Genomic DNA, 18781 nt, shown 5'->3' on the forward strand with positions numbered 1-18781 from the left:
GTCTGGGTAATACAAAAAACAACCAAACTTTGAAACTATATATTGCTGAAGTAATTGTCAGAATACAATATAATTAACGAATAAATGGCGATTGTATATACAGATGATCACGGACTTACGTCCCTTAACGAAAAGAATGAAACCTATTTAACTATTCATAAAATTGATAAACAAATTGATATGAATCTGTTACATAAAAAATGCCTACCGATACAAATAACGATCGATCACTCATTTCACTTTTTTTTGTTTAATCACTATAATTACCACTAAATAAGAACGAAACTAGAGCTGAGCAATCCAACTTCGGTCGATAATTTTTCTTTTGAATTAATTCGACAATAATAAAAAAGATATGGGTCTTGATATTATAAATAAGTACATTATAATGATTCGTACAAATGGCTACAAACTACAGATTAAAGAGTTGGTTTAAATGAATTCGCTGCTGCCACATTATACAGAGAGTTCACTGTGGTCACCAAATAATGAAAAATAGTATATTATTCAACGAGCATGTAATGATATCTATTACCTACAAAGATGCAGTAATAGTTATTTACATAACAAGTGCAGAAAAGTTCACTTTAACGCACCCGAGTCGAAAAAATATTTTGAATTTGACAAGTGCAGAAGAAAACGTTCACAAACGTTACATTCGAAACATTTATGTTTCTATTAGAGTGCTACGTCACTCCCATTTTACTTTGATTTTTGTTATATACACATAAAAAAACTTAATTTAAACCAAAGTTGTCAAATTTGGAGACAAGCTGAAATGTCAACATGTGCGTAAATCTCAGCTGAGCAATTTGTGATTGGTCAAAAAAAGCAGCTTTCAGCTATTTCCTGACCACACATAAACAACGTAATTTGACAGTTAATCACAAGATTTCAAACAAATTGAAATTTGTTACACAAAATGCTATTTTTTCGTCTGTTAATTTAATCACGATATATACAAATATTTGGTGACAACTGTTACCTTCCTGTATTATAACTTAAAAATAACTAAGATTAAATTAAGAATTAAAAATATTTACATGATTGTCTGTTTCGAGTATTTTGATTAATAGCAGGTGGTCTAATAAATAAAAAGTTGCAGTGTTGGTTAATAAACTAATTTGGCACTGGAGAAAAGGACGTTTAAGAATCCTTAATACACTTTGTTACTTAATACACTTCGTACTTTAAGCTAGGCTTTGTGAGATTTTAGTACAACGCAAATGGCGCTTTAGTATCTGGGTTAGAATTAACTCAAAACCATTATGAGTAACAGCAGATCTTCACTGAGTCCATATTATCGACTAAGAAATATAAAACAAATCGTGAACGTATGTTTTACGGTCCGGCCAAGCATTCAACAATGTGGACCTGGCTTTTTGACCAACAGAAGTGGTTTTTTTTAATTTTAAATGCGTCCTCTTAATCACAACGTGGCTGTGTTGCAACTTAAAATGGCAACAAAACTGACCAATAAATTATTGCTGGCCAATTGAAACTTTTAGGGCAAAACTTATTAAAACTTAATAGATACAACATCAGGACACTTTTAGTCTCGCACATCATTGGGCTAAATTGCACATTCTACACTAATTTTATAAACCTATTAAAAATAGATTTTACGCTAATAGTAATAATGTTCATTTTTTGTTTAACGCGGTTGTCCACCGCTTGGGCGGCGCTTAATGGCACTCACTTAAGGCTAGTTAGACAAATCAGGTGTATCTGAGAAAAAAATCGAAATTAATGGCCGAAAATTTGAAAGACAATCAAAAATAATAAAAACTGCCTTTGAGAAAATGCTTTAAAAAAATGGAAAACTATCCAAAAATAATTTTAAAAACGATTTACTTTGAAACTAAAGCTTAAAAAGTGTGAAATGCCTAAAAGGGTTTTGTATACTGAAAATAAACAAAAAAGCTGACCTCATAGATGTAAAAGTTTAGAGAGATGGAAATAGAGATATTCCGAAAATGCTAAAACCCTGTAAATACCTTGTGAATCTCAACCCAGATGTTTCTAAAAATGTTTGCAATACCACTTTAAACAGGTCTGGAACCACAAAAATAAGATAATAAAAAAGGGGTTCTTACTTACAAGGGCTTGCCTTAGATCAAACACAAATTTCCACGTCTGGTACTTCGCCTAAATTATCAGTTCCCGCCAATTTAATCAACGTCTTTTTCACCCTCAAAGCTGGCAATCGTACGTTGGGATTTTGGTGCCAGCACTCTTTCATTAGTTTTACCATACCACTCAACATCTACAAACATTAGTTGACAGTCTGATATCTGTAAGTATAACACTGTTAAAATTATACAAACCGCATCGCTAGTCCATCTATTAGGCGTGCTAGGTCTTTGCTGATCCACACACACAACTTTACGCATATCCTCAAAACTAGGATCGCTTGGTACCACATCAAAATAAGGCGGTTTGTATTCTTCCGAAATTCCGTTACTAACCACTCTTCTGCTGACTTCCCAAAACACCAAACCCAGAGAATAAATGTCGGCCCGCCGAAACGACTCAAACTGTTGCATTCGTATCCTGAAAAAAAAAACACATTTTTCCTTCCTATAAACCATTAAAACACCAATTAACCGCCTACGTTTCGTCCAATACTTCTGGAGGCATGTAACGTTTCGTGCCTACTCTGGGATTTGATCCAATGTCCAAAGTATCCGTGGTCTGAGTGTGAGTAACGGCCAATCCGAAATCCGCAATACAACAAGTCCCATTAACTTTTACCAAAATATTTTTGGTTTTAATATCCCTGTGCGCTATTGCCGGTTTTTTGCCTTCCGTTCCAAAGATTTCCGTGTGCAAGTGTACGATCCCGTTAGCGATCGACAAACAAATCAGCATAAGTTGCGAATGCGATAAAGTGGTATGGGTTAAGTAGTCATACAAACTACCCAGTTGGTGGTAGTGCGTAATCAACCACATGTGCGTAATGGAGTTTCGCGAGGCTATATCCGACCCAATATATCCAAGAATATTTTCGTGCCGAAATAGAATAGTACTGAAAAAAAGAAATTGTTGGTTTAGTGTCTTAACAGAAATAATTTTAAAATTAGATATTCACCTGTAAATTTCTGTTTCTCTGTTCCAGCTTGCCTCATCTTTCGAATAAAATATTTTGACTGCAACATGTTCCCCATGCCATGTGCCTCTCCATACCTCACCATATCGACCTTTGCCAATACAATCAATTAAAGAAATCTGCTTAGCCATAGTACGTTGCACTAATAAAGGAAACCCAGATCCACTACCGGATGTCATTGTATGTTCCAGATACTCTCGCAGAGTACTATCACCAGCCGCAGTTGCTCGGAGTAGCTCATCGGTAACGTAGTACGGTTCGGCGTCAGTCCTTCTGCCATAGATAAAGGTGGCAACTGTTAAGTAAGAAAAGGGACCACAAGCTTACCTAGGTTCATGACATAGCCTGTTATGATGCAGCCGTTTTAAACAGAAAATACCAGCTATTCCTACAGCTATTAAGGCAACAACAGGTCCTAGAATGGCTGCTGCTATTTTAAATCCAAACATTATAGACTCGGAATCTTGACTGTATGTTTCTTTAAACAAGGGTGGCAGTTCGGGAAATGATCCATTGTTGCAAAAGTCACCTGATGGAAGAAAAATACATAATGATATTCAGCAAGTACCTAAAGTTGTTTGGCAACCTACTGAAACTTTGAAAACAACAAGAAACAAAATTATATTTTGTTGCTTTCTTATGGGAGATTCTATTTTGAGTTTGAGGGAATTTATATGTACAGAACTCAGAAAAAAAAATATTTTAGTTGATACACTTTTCTTTGGGATGTGGGATTTATAGAGAAGGTCCTCCCCATCAATTAATTTTAAATTGTTTTCTGTCTTTTTACATTAATCACTTTTGTTGTATGTACTTTTCTTAGTCTCTAGTTCCTGTGAGTATTAAATTTTTTTGTTCTTCTACCTCTGGCACCTCATTATTGATCCTGAAAACACCTGGTGCATATTGTTGTATGGGGTTGGGTGCATTTTTTTTGCGCCAGGTGCATTCATATGCCAATTGTGGATATTTTAAGAAAAGTTTTAAGTACCATCCATCACTCATCAGTCTGTGTGTGACTACTATTTTAACATTTGAACTTTGACAGTTGCAAATTTAATTTTTTCAGGGTCACCTGACTGTTTTACTGAATTTAAACAAAAAAAAATACACATGACCTTAAATAAATCAATATACTAGGAATACAACTAAATAAACTCAAGGTACTAAACTCTTGTAAGTACCAGGGACTCAAAGGAAAGCTATATACACTGCTTGAGCTGAATCAAATTGGGGCCACAGGCCTAATTTTCTCACAGCCCTCAATAAGCAAATTAATTATTATTAACCAAATTAACCCTTTACTGGTAAAAAAAACAGCAACAGGTTTTTTTATAATGTTTCTTAGGTAAGAGTATATGATATTAAATCTACACTTTTCTAAACAACACTTACCTTCACAACAGTCTACCCGATATTGACCACTGGCATGTCTTTTATGATGAGCACCAAATGGTGGAGTCTTACACATAAACATCACTTGTTCAGTCTTAATTGTACACCCGCGAGAAACACTTTCATCCCCAGTGCTTTCTCTTACCCGTGACTTCCAACACTGAACAGCATTGTAACAAACTGTTAAATGGGTGCATTTCGGTGGATCACATGAGTGGCACTGGTAATGTTTTATTGGGATTTTGTACAAATCAGTCTGTTTGTTCTGTTGCCCTGCATAGTCCACCAAGTTGTCAATGTAGTCTTCATCCCCTTCTGTTGATTCTTGTAAGGACGGTTTTTGCTGGATCATGCCTGTAATCATAGCAGAGTCAGGCGCATAATTTTTGGCATTAAAAGTTTTACTATAAAGTGATTAAAATCTTCTGGGTTAAATTGAGAGGGACACATTTTTAAGGGATGTTCTGTGAATTGTTTACTACTTTACTAAGCTCCAAAGTTCTATTAAAAACATAATACTTATTCAATATAATACACAGCAAATTACAGGAACAAAAAAATATTATTAATTACCTGAAACCAAGGACAAAATATAGAATATAAACAAACAATCTATGAATCTGGAGGCAGCCATTTTTGTGGTGGTACTTGAACTTCTGTCATTCGTTCTTACGTCAACTTTTGACAATCGTAAATGACAACTAACTGACAGGCAGACTGGCAGTGTGATCTTGTGGTAGGGGCCCCTTTCCCACCTACCCTAAGGTTCACACTCATTCACTGGCATTGTTTTATGTTTGTTTTTTTATTACATTACCACGGCAGGAAGACCTTGAATTGTTTACGTGATTTTCTTGTTTTTCAAATCTATTTTTCACTTAATTCCATCACGATAAGATGGAGAATTTAGAATCATCGCCGGCGCTGTAATTGTGCTTTATAATCTGGTTCCAAATCCAATGAAAAATGAAGTTTTTCGAAAGTTCCACAGTTTTTAACTATTCCTGGGATCAGGTTGCACAGGGCTTCTGGAAACGGTATCCAAATCCAAACAGGTAAACATTCTGAAAATTACTGCTCACATGTAGGTCAACTTCCTTTTTCTATATTGTTATCTATACATAGTTACCTTGGGTGTTTTTCAAGTCAGCCAATTCTATTTATATTGTAAAAAAGAAAATAGGGGCTCAGTGAATCTATTTCCAGGGGAAATTTATTTTTAATTGCCTTTTAACTATAGTTATGTCATATAACATATTTCACTATCAGTATCAGTATAGGTTGACTTTGAAAATTAAATTGATTGCAGCAAACATGTCTTGAGTGAAGACACTATCAGTAGGGAAGTCAAATCAGACAAGCTCATCACCAAAAGATTGCTGAGCAAAACCAACAATATTCCAAACTGGGCTAGAAAGTTTATTAACACAAGTCATGTTTACATAGTAGAAGAAAGTGTTGTAGATGTCAGGAACAAAATTCTAATCACTTACACTAGAAATGTTGGCTTCACTAAAGTTATGGTATGCAAAAGATCATATTTAGTAACACAGTTGCATAAGATGGTTTTTAGAGTGTTACAGAAAAAGTTATCTACAGACAAAGTGAAGATAATCCACTGAAGACTGTAGCAACCAGGTATGCTTGGATTGACTCTCAAGTTCGTGGTTTCAGCAGAGCTATTTGTGCATTTGGATATGAAAGGTAATTTTCAACATGGCTTCTGTATTTTAATAACTTTTTTATAATGTAGGTTTAAAAAAAATGCTCATAAAATGGTGGGTGGATTCAACCATGTGCTTCAAAACATGTTCCCACACCATCACCTCATTCAGAGTGGCCATGTTGCCATGACAGCAACCAGCAAATTGAAGGATGTTGCCAAGAATGCTTCTGAGCTGGCCAAAAGCAAGGCAGCTCCAATCTATGCCACTCTCCATTCAAACCAATCTTAGAGGACTTGGATAATAAATACTGCTCTACAGAAAAGCTTTTTAATCTGAAAAGAAGAGTGTGTGTGAGTAACAACCATTGGTTTATGGTATTTTGCTGACTGAACCTATATTCATTCCAAGTTAATATTACTTGTGTTGGTGTAATGATTAACATATCAACTCCTCATATTGTTTTTTTTTTTGTATTCTGATGTTTCTATTTGATCTACAGGAGAAATATAAATTGTTATTCATTGCAATGGTATAAAATGTGTGATTGTGTTCAAAGAAACTTGTCTTTGTAATAATTAAGCTTTAATTATTGTATATAGAATGTAGGCTTTTGTCTAATCAATTATATTCTAAATAGTAAACCCTCTGTTTCATAGTATAATTTATTTTAACTTTTTTTTGAACGTCACATTTACATAATAATATTATTATTGCCCCCACAACTGGACAATTATAAACCCCATCTCCCTCACAAGACCAAATAGACAATCTCGCTACGCCTTTCCTCAATATACTCTGTTGGAACATTTTACCTAAAAAAACGAACTATTAATTTTAACCTTTTCTTTGTAAAACATTATATTTTTTTTTTTTTCTTTTTTTTTAACAAATATTTAGTACATAAGTTTTGTTTCTGTAACATTGGCAGAAAGACCGGTAGGTCGATAGCCTTTTTCCTCGGAAATAAAGATGGTTTATATATATATATTATTATTGCAAATCTAAACTCAATATGGAAACGGTTTCTAAGATATCAAAAAAATCTGTTTTTTGACCCAACATCAATAGAGGGACTTAACCAGATCACATGATGATCACCCAAGAAACGAATTATTTAGTCACGTGGCAACTATTCAGTGTGAAAAATGTTGGAAGACATGACATTGCGCAATCCTGACAGATGACAAATCCAATATTTTTAGGTTATAATACGGTTTATATTTTGATTTTGCAGCAAAAGTGAAATCAATCATCAATATAAATTTTGAGTTTCACTATAATAAAATATGTCTGGAGCCATTAAATTTTCCGGCGCCTTAAAAGAATTGAGGGTGCATTTGTGCCAAACCAGCCCGACAAGCAAAGGAGTGCGGTAACTTGAACAACCTAAACAACAAATGATTGTGTTATATAATTGAGTTGGCAATTATTTTTAGAGAATTTATCGAAAAATACTATGTTGAGCTGAAGTCCAGCAATCCTAAGTTTCCCATTTTGATCCGGGAGTGTTCTGGAATAGAGCCAAAACTTTGGGCTAGATTTGGTAATATCTTGCCCATTTGTGGAATAACTAAACTGATAACTTTACATTTTTATAGAACAGGGAAAGGAGAAAGCAATATCACTAAAAGACTTGTCTTCCACTGATGTGCTTTCAAAAATAAAGGCTGTAGCAAATTAAGTTGCTTAGAATACTAAAATAATGTAAGTAGTGTAAATAAAAGTCACTAAAAATTTGTTATTTATTCAGTAACTTCTTCTATGTCAACCTCATCAGTTTCAAGTTCATCATCCTCGTCAGTTGGGAGTTGATTTTCATCATCAACAGTTGGTGGGTCTCTAATAGTTAACCTTGATTTTCCACCCATTTTTCGTTTAAAGTTCTCCACATCAATCATTTCAACTTTTTCATTAAAAAAAACAGGTGATAATTCTTCTTGAGGAAATTCAGGCAAACCAAACAACCCAGGCAACATAAAGTTGAATGAGTCAATTCTCAATGTGGCTTGTTTCCATGTTTCATATGATACATCAGAATCAGGAATCATCACCACTTGCATTCCTGCAGCTAGCGCGGCCATGACGCCGTTTTGAGAGTCTTCAAACACCAGGCACTGGGACGGTTGAGCTGGTGGTTCAAACCTTGAAGCTGCTACCAGGAATATGTCAGGAGCTGGTTTGCTGTTTAGTACTTCTGGGTCTGTTCCACCACAAACTATGTGATGAAAGTTGGAAAATAAGTCAGGGAATTTACTAGTTTTTAGGTCAAAAGCTTCCTGATTGGATGAAGTGGCAATTGCAATAGGAATGTTGTTTTTCTTTAGGTGTAGGATCATACGTTCAACTCCTGCATAGAGGGTGACTGAGTTATTGAACTTAACACTAATAAACCAGTACCTGGCATTAAATCCAAATTGCTCAAATACTCATTAGAAAAGTTGTGGAACTTGTCCAAAAATTCTTCAATTTCAGTTTCTAGTTGGAATGTTTCAATAGAGGTAGTTGCAACTCTTTTTTCAACTGATCCTTTCACTTTGTTGATAAATTCTGGGTAATAAGTGGCTCCATAAGATTCCACAGTTTCTCTGATTGCTTTGGCGTATACGTGTTCTGAGTCTACATAATAACTGCGTTACACTCTCTGGTATGCTCATTAGTAACTGTAAGGGATAGACTTACCTATAATTGTGCCATCAAGATCAAAAATCACATGAGTCACTGGTTTAAACTTTGCGGAATATCCCAGGCAGCAATGGTTGTGCATAAAAGTTGTTTTGAGTTTTATTTACGAAAATTTATGAGTTTTTTTTAGATTTGTGTGATTTTAATGATGTGTCAATGTTAGTGAGTGAATTTTGATTGACAAGAGGAGAATCCCAATTTGTATACAGGATAATTCATTTTCGAATTATTTAAAAAAATAACGGAAAAAAGGAAACGGAAAGAATTTGAAAAAAAAAACTAAAACTAACCGAGTTGCCGATTAATTGTAAATACCTAAAAGATTGTTAAACAAATATTTAACAATCTCTGGACACACATACAGTATTTATGGGTCACGTTCGTTTTGATTCTCCCTAACATGAGCAGAGCAAATATGACGTCACTATAACTTAATTTAACCAAACCATAATTTGACCAACTGTCGAATTACGTCATCGTGTTTCGTTTTCATGTGACATTGACAGTTAAACAAGTGTTTAGACCTTGGTAGCAAAAAAAGCAGCAACTTGACTAGTTCTGAAACGAATTGCTTCAGAACCGAAACAGAGCCTGCATGATTTTAGTGCATAGTCTACATATTTTTTGCCAATTGTAATTAGTAATTTCCCAACCAACCTCGTGCAAGTGGTGCACGCCCGGTTTGAAGCTTGCCATGTCTTTTTGCCTGTCCGTCCTGTGAATAAACTGTAACAGTGTTGCCGCTGCCGCTTATCAACAGGGCCCCCGATCCAGTGTCCTATCAAATGTCAATAATTAGAGAGCACTAGAAAATTTAAGTGTTTCGTTTGTGAAAAATGGGAAAAAAATTACCTAATTTCACATATTAGGTATTTGTTGATTAGGCAAAAATCTTTGGTCAATGTACTATAATTTGCATTTTTTACACGGACAAAATATGAATTAATTATAAGTAAAAAAGGGAACCAAACAAAGAAGCCAAGTTGTCCATTGAAATCGGCTTTTATCAAAAAATCTTAAACATTTTGGTGTTACCTGCATAATTGCCCCGATGTTGTCAACGTTGCACGCCGGCGAGACTGGTGAAAGGCGGAGTTATCCAACAGAAACAGCAAAACTGTATTTCCTGTAAGAGCGACAAGGATGCCAACTGAACCTTCACGTGAGAGGCGCAAGCGTGCTCTTCTCGACCGCACATTTTTCAGGTTCCCAGCCGGATTCATATCGGTTCGTTGTTTCTGTCGCGATCGTAGGGTCGAAGGCATCGAACAAGAGGTTGATGTGCCTTAAAAACGGGGTGATCGCGATGGTTTTCAAATAAAATTATCGATAAATTGGGATTTAACGCGTTTAAACAGGTTTAAGTTCGAATGGCTGTGATCCGAATCGGTCGTGTTCAAAGTAAAATGTCACGTTTACGGGGTGACTTGGTCGGATTGGTCGTTTTGTCGTTGGTCGTCTCCAGTTTTGCCAACCCTGCTGGCAAGGGTTGCGATTCAGTGAAACGGCAAATTTTGCTTAGGGGATTTTCTGCTGATGGACTTCTCGATACGCCACAAAATGGTAAGTTTTTATTTCCTATATCCTCTAAATGTATTTTTTGCTTCTTTGAACTGCTATTATAATGATACAAGACAGGTAAACATTAATCGGTAGCATAGAAAAAGGTTTTGCATTATCCTGCATTTTGCCCTAAATCCAATACCTACCCATCCATACAATTATTTAATATTAGCAGACCTGCGATCGCAGGAAAACTAACCTATAATTTTTTGAAAGTTAAATAATCCTGCTTATCTATTAAAAAAAATGTTCAGATAGGAGCCAATATAACAATCATGTTTTTCATATTCCTAGATTTGGAACAAACATACTTTTCCATAAAATATAAACTTTTTTTGACAAAGCAGTGTCCATAGTGGTTCAACAAAAAATAAAAAATAGGGATACGAATAAGATAGAAGAGCTTTTCATTGATTTTATTTTATTTTTTAATTGAAAATTTAGTTTTTATTCATCACTAACCAAATGAAAAACTTTGCCAAAAAAGTGTCAAACTGTCAAATGTCTTTGACAGACTTCAACAGTTCTGTCAAATTTTATTTAATGATCAATGGCGCCTGGAGGACAAATCTGTTAATTTTCTCCTTTTTTTCATCTATAGATTGCACACAATTTTGTCACAAATATAGATTCACTTTTGATCCTGCCTTTGATGTTATGTTACTTAGTTTAGGCAATATTTTCTCCTATATCTCAATATATTAATTCTAGTTATAAGCCAGCTTGTGAGTACTCCAACAAACTTTATGTATTTCCACAGCTTATCATAATCTGTATACAGTTGGCAGTTATTCTTGGTATTCTTATTGCTTTCCCTTAGTATGCTGCTAACAAATACTTTTACATACTATTATCATAAAACAAAAGTAGTTACAATACACAATCTTCACAGAAAATTAGGCAACTTCTTTTATGCAATTAATTACATTGTATTTCATAAATGTATGTTATTATTTAATGAGTTTTTAAGAATATTTGCGATAATCCCTGATGACCTGAGAGTGTTATAAATGTTCACCAGTAATCGTTAATATTTTAGATTTAATTAACTAGCCTAAATATACAAACAATAATCACTTTGTGTAATAATAAATGCACGGCACCACAAAACCTTGAGACCTATTTATCTCAAAGTTGGCAGGGCTAAAAACGTTAAATAGTACAAAACTAATTATCTAAATAATGTAATTAAATTAAGTTATCATTTACAAGTTTTTGCTCTGGTCAACTAATGAACATTATCTTTGTACACAAATTAGATGGAGCATTCGTTATGGTTTCATTATTCAATGACCTGAAGGAATTTTTGGTGTTTAGAACTGTTTTCTTAACCTCTCACCAGAGAGGCGACGGTCCCTATAGTCTCTATAAAGTCATTAAGGCAGGTAGACAATGCTTTCTTGAAGAAAAGAGAAATGACTTATCCCAGTAACCCACCTTATACATATTTTAGGCTTTTGGGAAAGATTTTGACAAAGCTTGTGAATGATTTATGGCTTTTTTTCTTTAGGGTAATTATTCACTGGCGGCTTAGTTAAACCAAAACACACTCTGTTCTACCACTAGGTGGCATAATATACACTGTGTGAAGTTTGCATAGCGATATTCAAGTAGGACAGTAGGACCTTTTCACTGCACAATGATCACGTATTGAGTTTCGTTCCGGGGCTCCGGTGTTGGAGATTGTTGAATGAACTTAACGACGATGCAGCAGGTATTTGCACAGTTCGAGACAGAAATGCTATGTCCTTTGCTGTGTAGGTCAGTCACCTTAATATTTGCATTGCTTTTGCCGTGCAAATACCAATTGTTAATACTTTTTTCTGTTGACTCGGCTACTTCTTAGGTTGACAGTTTATTCGTTTACTGTGGATTACGTTCTAGTGCATTTCAACAAAAGTGGAATTAAATCCTTTTGCCCATTCTGTATTTACCATAATTGAGGTTAGAAAATAGTGAAAAATGCTTGTGTTTTGTTTTTTAGATATTTGATATGAATAATTACTGCTGTCCCAGCAGTGTTGTCATACCTTTTTATACAACCTGTACCTGTGTTTGTTTGCTAACTTGGCGGAGTATCAAATGACTTGTTTTGTCTTGCAGAGCAAGCAACGTGACGACTGCCAAGTCACTAGAGCAACAAGTTACCATATTAGGTGTAAAAACTCATCCAAATTCCTACTTAATCTCAATCCATCATCAAGTAATATTAACGATGTTTTCTCACATAAATTAAACGGTAATCTAAAACTTTAGAAAACGACTATTGCTCCTCCTTCCTGCCACACATTTGTCCAACGTCTTAATTCCGCCTGATATTTCGGTAATACGATAGGGCGCCCGCTTACTTAACCGGCACCCATAAAACTGTCCATAAAAGTCTAGGTGGTCCGTTGCGGATTAGCCAGGCTTAGGCACCGTAGACCGTTAAATTCCACTTCCACATCGTGTAAATCACCTCACTAGGTTCCGATTCAATTATATGAAATAGGAAATGGTCCGGCACTTTTGGCTAGAATGCGGTAAATATTTGTTGCATTGTTGCCACTGGGGGGGCGTGTTGCTTCCCTTTGTCGACAGGCGACGAACCCTCATCGTTTCTTTTCGAAAAGTTCAAACGGGGCAGATGTGTGGGTAAGACTGTTGGAAACCCCCTCATTCATCATATTTTGAGTGCGTTCAGAGACGGGTCACAGCTTTTTCTTTTCTTCTCTACCTAAAATCTGTTACTGTATTGATAATTTACCTAATCACTTCTTTTCTTTTTTTTTTCCTACGTCATCGGTGTAATCCACTGGAAGTGGTGAACCGGTTTTAACCCTGGGTGTATAGCTTTTTTTATTGAGTTGGTTTACCTTGAAAAGCTTATCGGTGACCATAAACAGGACGATCGGTCATCAATCTTATGAATTTTAACGTTTTAGGCTACAAATTATTTATTTGTGGTTTAAGCTTTAAAATGTAATAAAAAAATGTGTAAATTTGTGACTCAATTTACTGTTTTGGTTATTTCGCCCCTCAATGACACACCCCTGTTATTTACTAGTGGGACAATGCCATTCTCACTTGAAAAATTGTTCAAAATTATATATTAATTATGTTATGTATCGGCAACAGTGTTACAGTCAAAGGTTATGATCTAAAAATCACATGACACCACAGTTAACAAAATCAGAGGAGGGGGTCACGTGACCTTCGGATCATGACACGTTTAGATCCGAGTTTGCAAACTAGAAAACGGAGAATGTCACTGTCTGTCAACTGTCACTCGTCGTTAGGAATTGAGTTATGCGAACTGGGAGCATTATAAACCTTACGTGTCAATGGAACTGTTTCAAGTCACGTTTTGACAGGTTGGATATAGCTATTACGATAATTTCTCCGCGTGCTCTCACATTAAACAATAGAAACTGTACAATAATACGCACTTGATAAATATTTCCATGGCGGGAGTGTAAAAAAGTCGGAGTTTCTTTCGGGATTTGGAAACTTAAACCTGCTAGAAGTTGCTCCTTGGTTCATAATCTGACACCCTCATATCACTCACAATACTCACGAACAACACAAATATGCAGCTTTACTTTTAATACCTTTTAGCACTTTAGTGAACGATATTCAAATTTTAAATTCAAAATAGATGTCATAGTGATGACAACAAGTAATCAGGCGTCTTCATTCGGATCTAAACGCGATATGATCCAACGGTCACGTGGCCTCCGTATAATTTTGTCATCATGAGGTCATGTGATTTTTGGAAAAAAATAAAGTGGCTCCCTCCGGCGACCGAAGCTTTTGTTCAAATGTCAAATTTTGTTTCTTCATGGCCTCCTATTTAAAATGGAGATATAGATTTATAATGTTAACTGGGAATTTGGAATAATAATTTGCGCTATTTGTTGCGGTTTTGTTAAAATTGCGTTTTATTAACGCAATCCAGTGAAAATCTAGAATATACCGAGTGTTCCATGTAAAATAAGCAAGTTGGTATCTACTTCCGAATTATCTGCAGAATATTTTAGATTTGATGGATTGTCAAATGTTCAGAATTTTCTTATGCACTTTTCAATTTTAGGGTAAGTCTAGTCTAGTTTATAGTTGGGAAGTTTTATGAGTGAAAACACAGCTAAAGGAGAATTGCAATATTTGGCTGTACCGGCAACGTCGGACGAAATCAGTCATAAAGCGTCCCGACTGTTTTAAGGACACTTGATAGAGCAAGATACAAATACTCTAGTTTTGCACTAAACTTACAAACAGAATGGCTGGGTTCGAGTTCAAGCAATGTCACTTCATTTGACAGTTAGTAACAAAAAACTATGGCTTATTTCAATGATTAAACTCTGAGTTCGGTCCTGTAAAAAAAAATCGTTCGGACACTTTTTGTAATTGATTTTGAAGACAGGCAGGAAAGCCCTATAGCAGCAAGAATGGGGGGGTTGAGAACGGTCCGACCCTTTGATTGCTTTCAAAAACATCAACCAGCACTTGAACAATCTTTTAATTGTTTTCAGATTTAGTAACAATAAATAAAATGAAATTTAGCGTATTTACTGAAGGGTAAAATGCAGAGGCGTTAAACATATCGATTTTGTCACTAACGTTTTGGGGACAGGGTGATAATTCCTCATTGTAAATACAACTAAAGTACAGCGGCGTTTTAAGTTTATCACTGGTTCGTTTTTAATTTCCTAGAACTAGATATTTGAGTAGTCAAATATTTGCCGAAATGATAAAAAGTCGAGCTTTGCGGTGTGAGTGCGGCTTATCAAGAGGGAATTAAAAATTCGGAAAGAAAAAAAGCCGACAGAGGATAAGGAATGTTTGAGTTTACGGTACTTTGCGTTCAGTTTCGAAGGCTGTTGCCCACAAAACAGCTTCATTAAAAATAAAAAAGACCGCAGCCGGGGCTCCATGTTTACGGATAAACGCTCCCGAGTCGGCTTTTGTCTTCCTATCTTCAAAGTGCCTTTAATTGATGTTACACTAAAGTTTCACTCTCATTTTACTCATCTTTTATAAACTTTTTCCTTAAAGCGTAAAGTTATTGACATCTTAGGTAATGAAACTAAAGTTGTTTACATAATGTGGTTGAATTTAGTATAATAGCACACCGTAAGGTGGCGGGTAATGTCTAGATATTTAGGCAGAATTCTGAATCGATAATTATAAGGGAAACCTTGTTATAAGACTAGTTTTATTGATTGCTAGTCTATCTGTGAATATTGCAATCTAAAAAGTAAAAATATAGAAGCCCACTTATTGAAGAGAACAAATCTTAGCATCCATCATGACGTCACATCAACTCGTTAGTTCCGTTTGACAAAATCAACAATATGGTCGTACAGACACAGATCTTGACAAATTGGTGGCGCAATTATAATTTAGTTTGGTTTTTCGTATAGCTATGCTGAAGGAAAGTTATGATTATCTCTGTCGCTATACACACTAGAAACGCGCGGTACAAAGTGACTTTTAGGTTCCATTCAAGGAAAAAAAAAGATTAAATTACAAAAGGTTGAGAACGGTGAATTAATCCCGGCTAGGGTCCGATAAAATCTTTATTCGCCGTTGAGCGCTTAATGGTCGTTTTTGGTTGAACCACAATATAAGGGATAAACCGCGTAGCAATAAAAATGTTGGTGGGCGTACGACTAGCCCACCATGTTTTTATAAATCACTTTGAAGTGAAATTCATAAAATCAGTCTAAAAATAAATACGTTTACTTCTGTATAAATTAATAAATTACCGAAAATTAGACAGTGAATTATTACGTCTATTGTTTTACAGTGACGTTTGCGTTTGTTTCAGCGCTACGTTCATGGCATTTAATTAGATATAATGCCGATGACCACTGAATTATAATGATACTACAAAACGGCCAGTGGCTGCATAATCAACATTAAAAGTTGGAAAAATTGCGATTTACTGCGCACACAGAAGCACAGCCGTAAATCAGAGCTGAGATTAGTAATTAGCAAAAGTCACGCAGTCGAATGGCCGTTAACTTTGAGTTTTTTTGAATTATATAACAATAATTATTGGCGTTGGTAAGTCGTGAGATCACTCATAAGAAACCAATTTATATAAAGAGGCACGGACGTCTCATATATGCCGTTTTATAATATTTATGTTTACTTTTAAAGCTGCACTTTATTGGTCCCTGAGTGCTTGTAGAAACAGTAGGTTTACCACTACTTCCAGGGCAAAAGCGGTAGCGGGTGTCAACTTGTATTATACAGAAAAAAAATATCCCCCATACTTTTCAATTTTACCCTTAAAAAAATATTGGAAGAAAAATGCTTATCAGCCGGAATGCGGTCGAACCGGCATATCATATGTGTCTGACACACCCAATTATGACCAATCGGAAAACAAAACCCAATTCGTAATTATAACCAATCACGTACTGGATAACGGTGTATTTCGGATTCTCGGCCATTTTGACAGCCGATCTTTGACTTTAGACGCAGATGACAGATAATATGACAGTTAATAATATAACCTAGAAATTGTTAGTTAATTACCCAATAAACAACAATAAAAACATTAAAATCTAGAGATTCGGGCGGTATTTTGGCAGAAGTGATTAGGAAAACATGTAGTTAGGTGAAAAAAGTGCCCCACGATGACCCTGATTCTTTCCTATAACTGGGTAAACTTAAGCCCTGACAGGCAAAGCTAGCTTCACTCAAACACTGGTAAGTTCCTACCCCTAAATTGGAAAACTGGTGAGAAAATTACTAGTAAATTAATTAATAATAACCCACATAGGACAAAGGTTTTTAACTTAACATGGTCTACATAGAGTAAGCTATCCTAATTGGCGGTTATCGATACGATTACTTCACCAAGCTTTTCTGTTGCTGCGTATAATATTCAGTTAAATTATGTCTGAAACATGTCTATTATTTAAATGTGGACAACAGGAGCAGTTAACTGTACTATGAACACAGCTTAATGAAATAAAAACCACTCTTATCCTAAAACGGAAATCAAACTCTTTTTTTAGATAATTTGAGTCATGCAGGCTCAATATAATCCCGAAATGTAAGCTATTTAAACAATGACCTCCCTTAGTCCAAACATTTCACTCTTAAACTAAATATAGACAGTCCTTTAATACAGCTGTTTGCAGAGACAGTTGCAAAAAAACGCTGGGTCTCTTGTACACGACCAAGGCACTGTTTTGACATTAAATTCGAAATTAGCAAATGTGGCCAACCTTCAAATTTTGAGAGAATCTTCTAATTTGAATGGGATTTGTGTGTAACGAAGTAAACAATCCCCTAGAATCAAAACAAAACGCGTGCCGGGAATAAATTACTTGGGGGAGCGGTTATATTGACTATTTTTCTGCACGCAGCAATCCCAGGACCACCAGTCTATGTAATTTGGTTCGATATGTAATAGAAATTACCAGAAAGAGGAGTTGGGACGTCTCCAGGGCTTATAACACAGTCATATGTTATTCATAGAACTGCATAGATGTAGGGAAGATCAAATTAAATTGGGATTACATCACAAATATCAAAAGTTTTAATGCCAACATAAACAACAAAGTCCGGAAAACAAATTTGACAGACACAGGCAATAAATTGACAGTCTTGACAGGTCCATTACTCTGTTGCCACATTTAAAAACTCAGAAAACGGGCATGTTGCCTTTGCACTCAGAGTTGTGTTATTTCAATTTTTAGTTAATATTTGTCCATTTTTAAGAGCATCATTCTTTACATTCTTGAAATGGTTTAGGGGTTTTCAAGAACCACTTTTTGACAGTGTGCAAATCAAAAATGTTAAAATCACATTTTTCTGATTCTGTTTTGACTGTTGGAAGTGGCACCCTACATAACGACGGCGCCTTACACTAATTAAACACTATTGCCTGTCAGAGATTTCTTCTCGCGCTCTATAAAAGTGTCCGTTCGGTTTTCAATTAAAACCACTAATTCGGGTTTAATTGAAAAAGTGAAACGCCACTTTGAGTCGGGGACTTCCAATTCGTTAGCGTTGCGAAAGCAAATAAACTTAACCAAATCAAAAACGAGTAGTTTTATTGGTTGCTAATTCAAGTTTATTACTTGAAATTCTTGACCGGTTGTCTGAGAGTATTGCAATCTCGCTAATTGAAGAGTCAAGACTGTAAACTAGTGTTTAACTAGAATGTCTCTGTCGATGAATTAATAAGAAACGGTTTATGTAATGTTTAACTCATGCAAAGTGCAGAATATTTTCGACCCACTTTAATATCAAAGTTGTATTTTAAGTCCAAAAATACCAAAACGTAATTAGTATAATCTAATGTATGGTTAAACAAAATTTACTGACTTATTTAGTGTCGAGCACTTGTGGTTTTAATTGCAAG

The 18781-nt window shown here is 35.3% G+C and overlaps 5 protein-coding genes across 11 annotated transcripts in view; 3 read left to right on the forward strand and 2 right to left on the reverse strand.

Moving 5' to 3' along the window:
- Positions 1 to 25: 25 nt before the first annotated feature.
- Positions 26 to 5211, reverse strand: sax (type I BMP receptor saxophone). 4 transcript variants are annotated; one of them, XR_014177065.1, is made up of 9 exons: positions 5078 to 5211; positions 4505 to 4858; positions 3437 to 3638; positions 3092 to 3382; positions 2615 to 3028; positions 2328 to 2553; positions 2101 to 2266; positions 869 to 1728; positions 26 to 835 (listed from the first exon to the last, which is right to left on the reverse strand). XR_014177065.1 is itself a non-coding variant. In XM_081973094.1 (8 exons), the coding sequence occupies exons 1-7, from the start codon at positions 5136 to 5138 to the stop codon at positions 2117 to 2119; spliced, it is 1695 nt and encodes a 564-aa protein (XP_081829220.1). In that variant the 5' UTR covers positions 5139 to 5211; the 3' UTR covers positions 26 to 1728; positions 2101 to 2116. The 4 variants fall into 4 exon arrangements, 3 of the variants coding, with proteins under 3 accessions (XP_081829220.1, XP_081829218.1, XP_081829219.1); XM_081973094.1 differs by having other exon boundaries at positions 26 to 1728; positions 3092 to 3379; XM_081973092.1 differs by having other exon boundaries at positions 26 to 1728.
- Positions 5212 to 5417: 206 nt separating this feature from the next.
- prel (preli-like) lies at positions 5418 to 6832 on the forward strand. Its single transcript, XM_081973104.1, has 4 exons — positions 5418 to 5559; positions 5814 to 6027; positions 6078 to 6208; positions 6258 to 6832. The coding sequence occupies exons 1-4, from the start codon at positions 5471 to 5473 to the stop codon at positions 6457 to 6459; spliced, it is 636 nt and encodes a 211-aa protein (XP_081829230.1). The 5' UTR covers positions 5418 to 5470; the 3' UTR covers positions 6460 to 6832.
- Positions 6833 to 7371: 539 nt separating this feature from the next.
- ND-B8 (NADH dehydrogenase (ubiquinone) B8 subunit) lies at positions 7372 to 7907 on the forward strand. The gene is made up of 3 exons (XM_081973105.1): positions 7372 to 7543; positions 7608 to 7714; positions 7770 to 7907. Exons 1-3 carry the CDS (start codon positions 7458 to 7460, stop codon positions 7850 to 7852), a joined length of 276 nt encoding a protein of 91 aa, XP_081829231.1. The 5' UTR covers positions 7372 to 7457; the 3' UTR covers positions 7853 to 7907.
- Positions 7896 to 9982, reverse strand: LOC145724704 (pseudouridine-5'-phosphatase-like). 2 transcript variants are annotated; one of them, XM_081973101.1, is made up of 4 exons: positions 9889 to 9982; positions 8851 to 9631; positions 8569 to 8787; positions 7896 to 8386 (listed from the first exon to the last, which is right to left on the reverse strand). In XM_081973101.1, the coding sequence occupies exons 2-4, from the start codon at positions 8933 to 8935 to the stop codon at positions 7914 to 7916; spliced, it is 777 nt and encodes a 258-aa protein (XP_081829227.1). In that variant the 5' UTR covers positions 8936 to 9631; positions 9889 to 9982; the 3' UTR covers positions 7896 to 7913. The 2 variants fall into 2 exon arrangements, with proteins under 2 accessions (XP_081829227.1, XP_081829226.1); XM_081973100.1 differs by lacking the exon at positions 9889 to 9982 and having other exon boundaries at positions 7896 to 8518; positions 8851 to 9285.
- Positions 9983 to 10069: 87 nt separating this feature from the next.
- The window catches only part of dlp (glypican dally-like), a 39255-nt gene continuing 30543 nt past the window's right edge, over positions 10070 to 18781 (forward strand). The window contains exon 1 of one of the 3 annotated variants that reach the window (XM_081973088.1): positions 10070 to 10416. In XM_081973088.1, the coding sequence (XP_081829214.1) occupies positions 10224 to 10416 (193 nt within the window). In that variant the 5' untranslated portion in view covers positions 10070 to 10223. Of the gene's footprint in view, positions 10417 to 16959; positions 17116 to 18781 lie in introns of those variants that run through there. The other 2 variants (XM_081973089.1, XM_081973090.1) reach the window with 2 other exon arrangements.

The sequence above is a fragment of the Ips typographus genome, linkage group LG2, assembly GCF_016097725.1.
Source record: "Ips typographus isolate SLU linkage group LG2, UJ_Ityp_2.0, whole genome shotgun sequence".
NCBI lineage: Eukaryota > Metazoa > Arthropoda > Insecta > Coleoptera > Curculionidae > Ips > Ips typographus.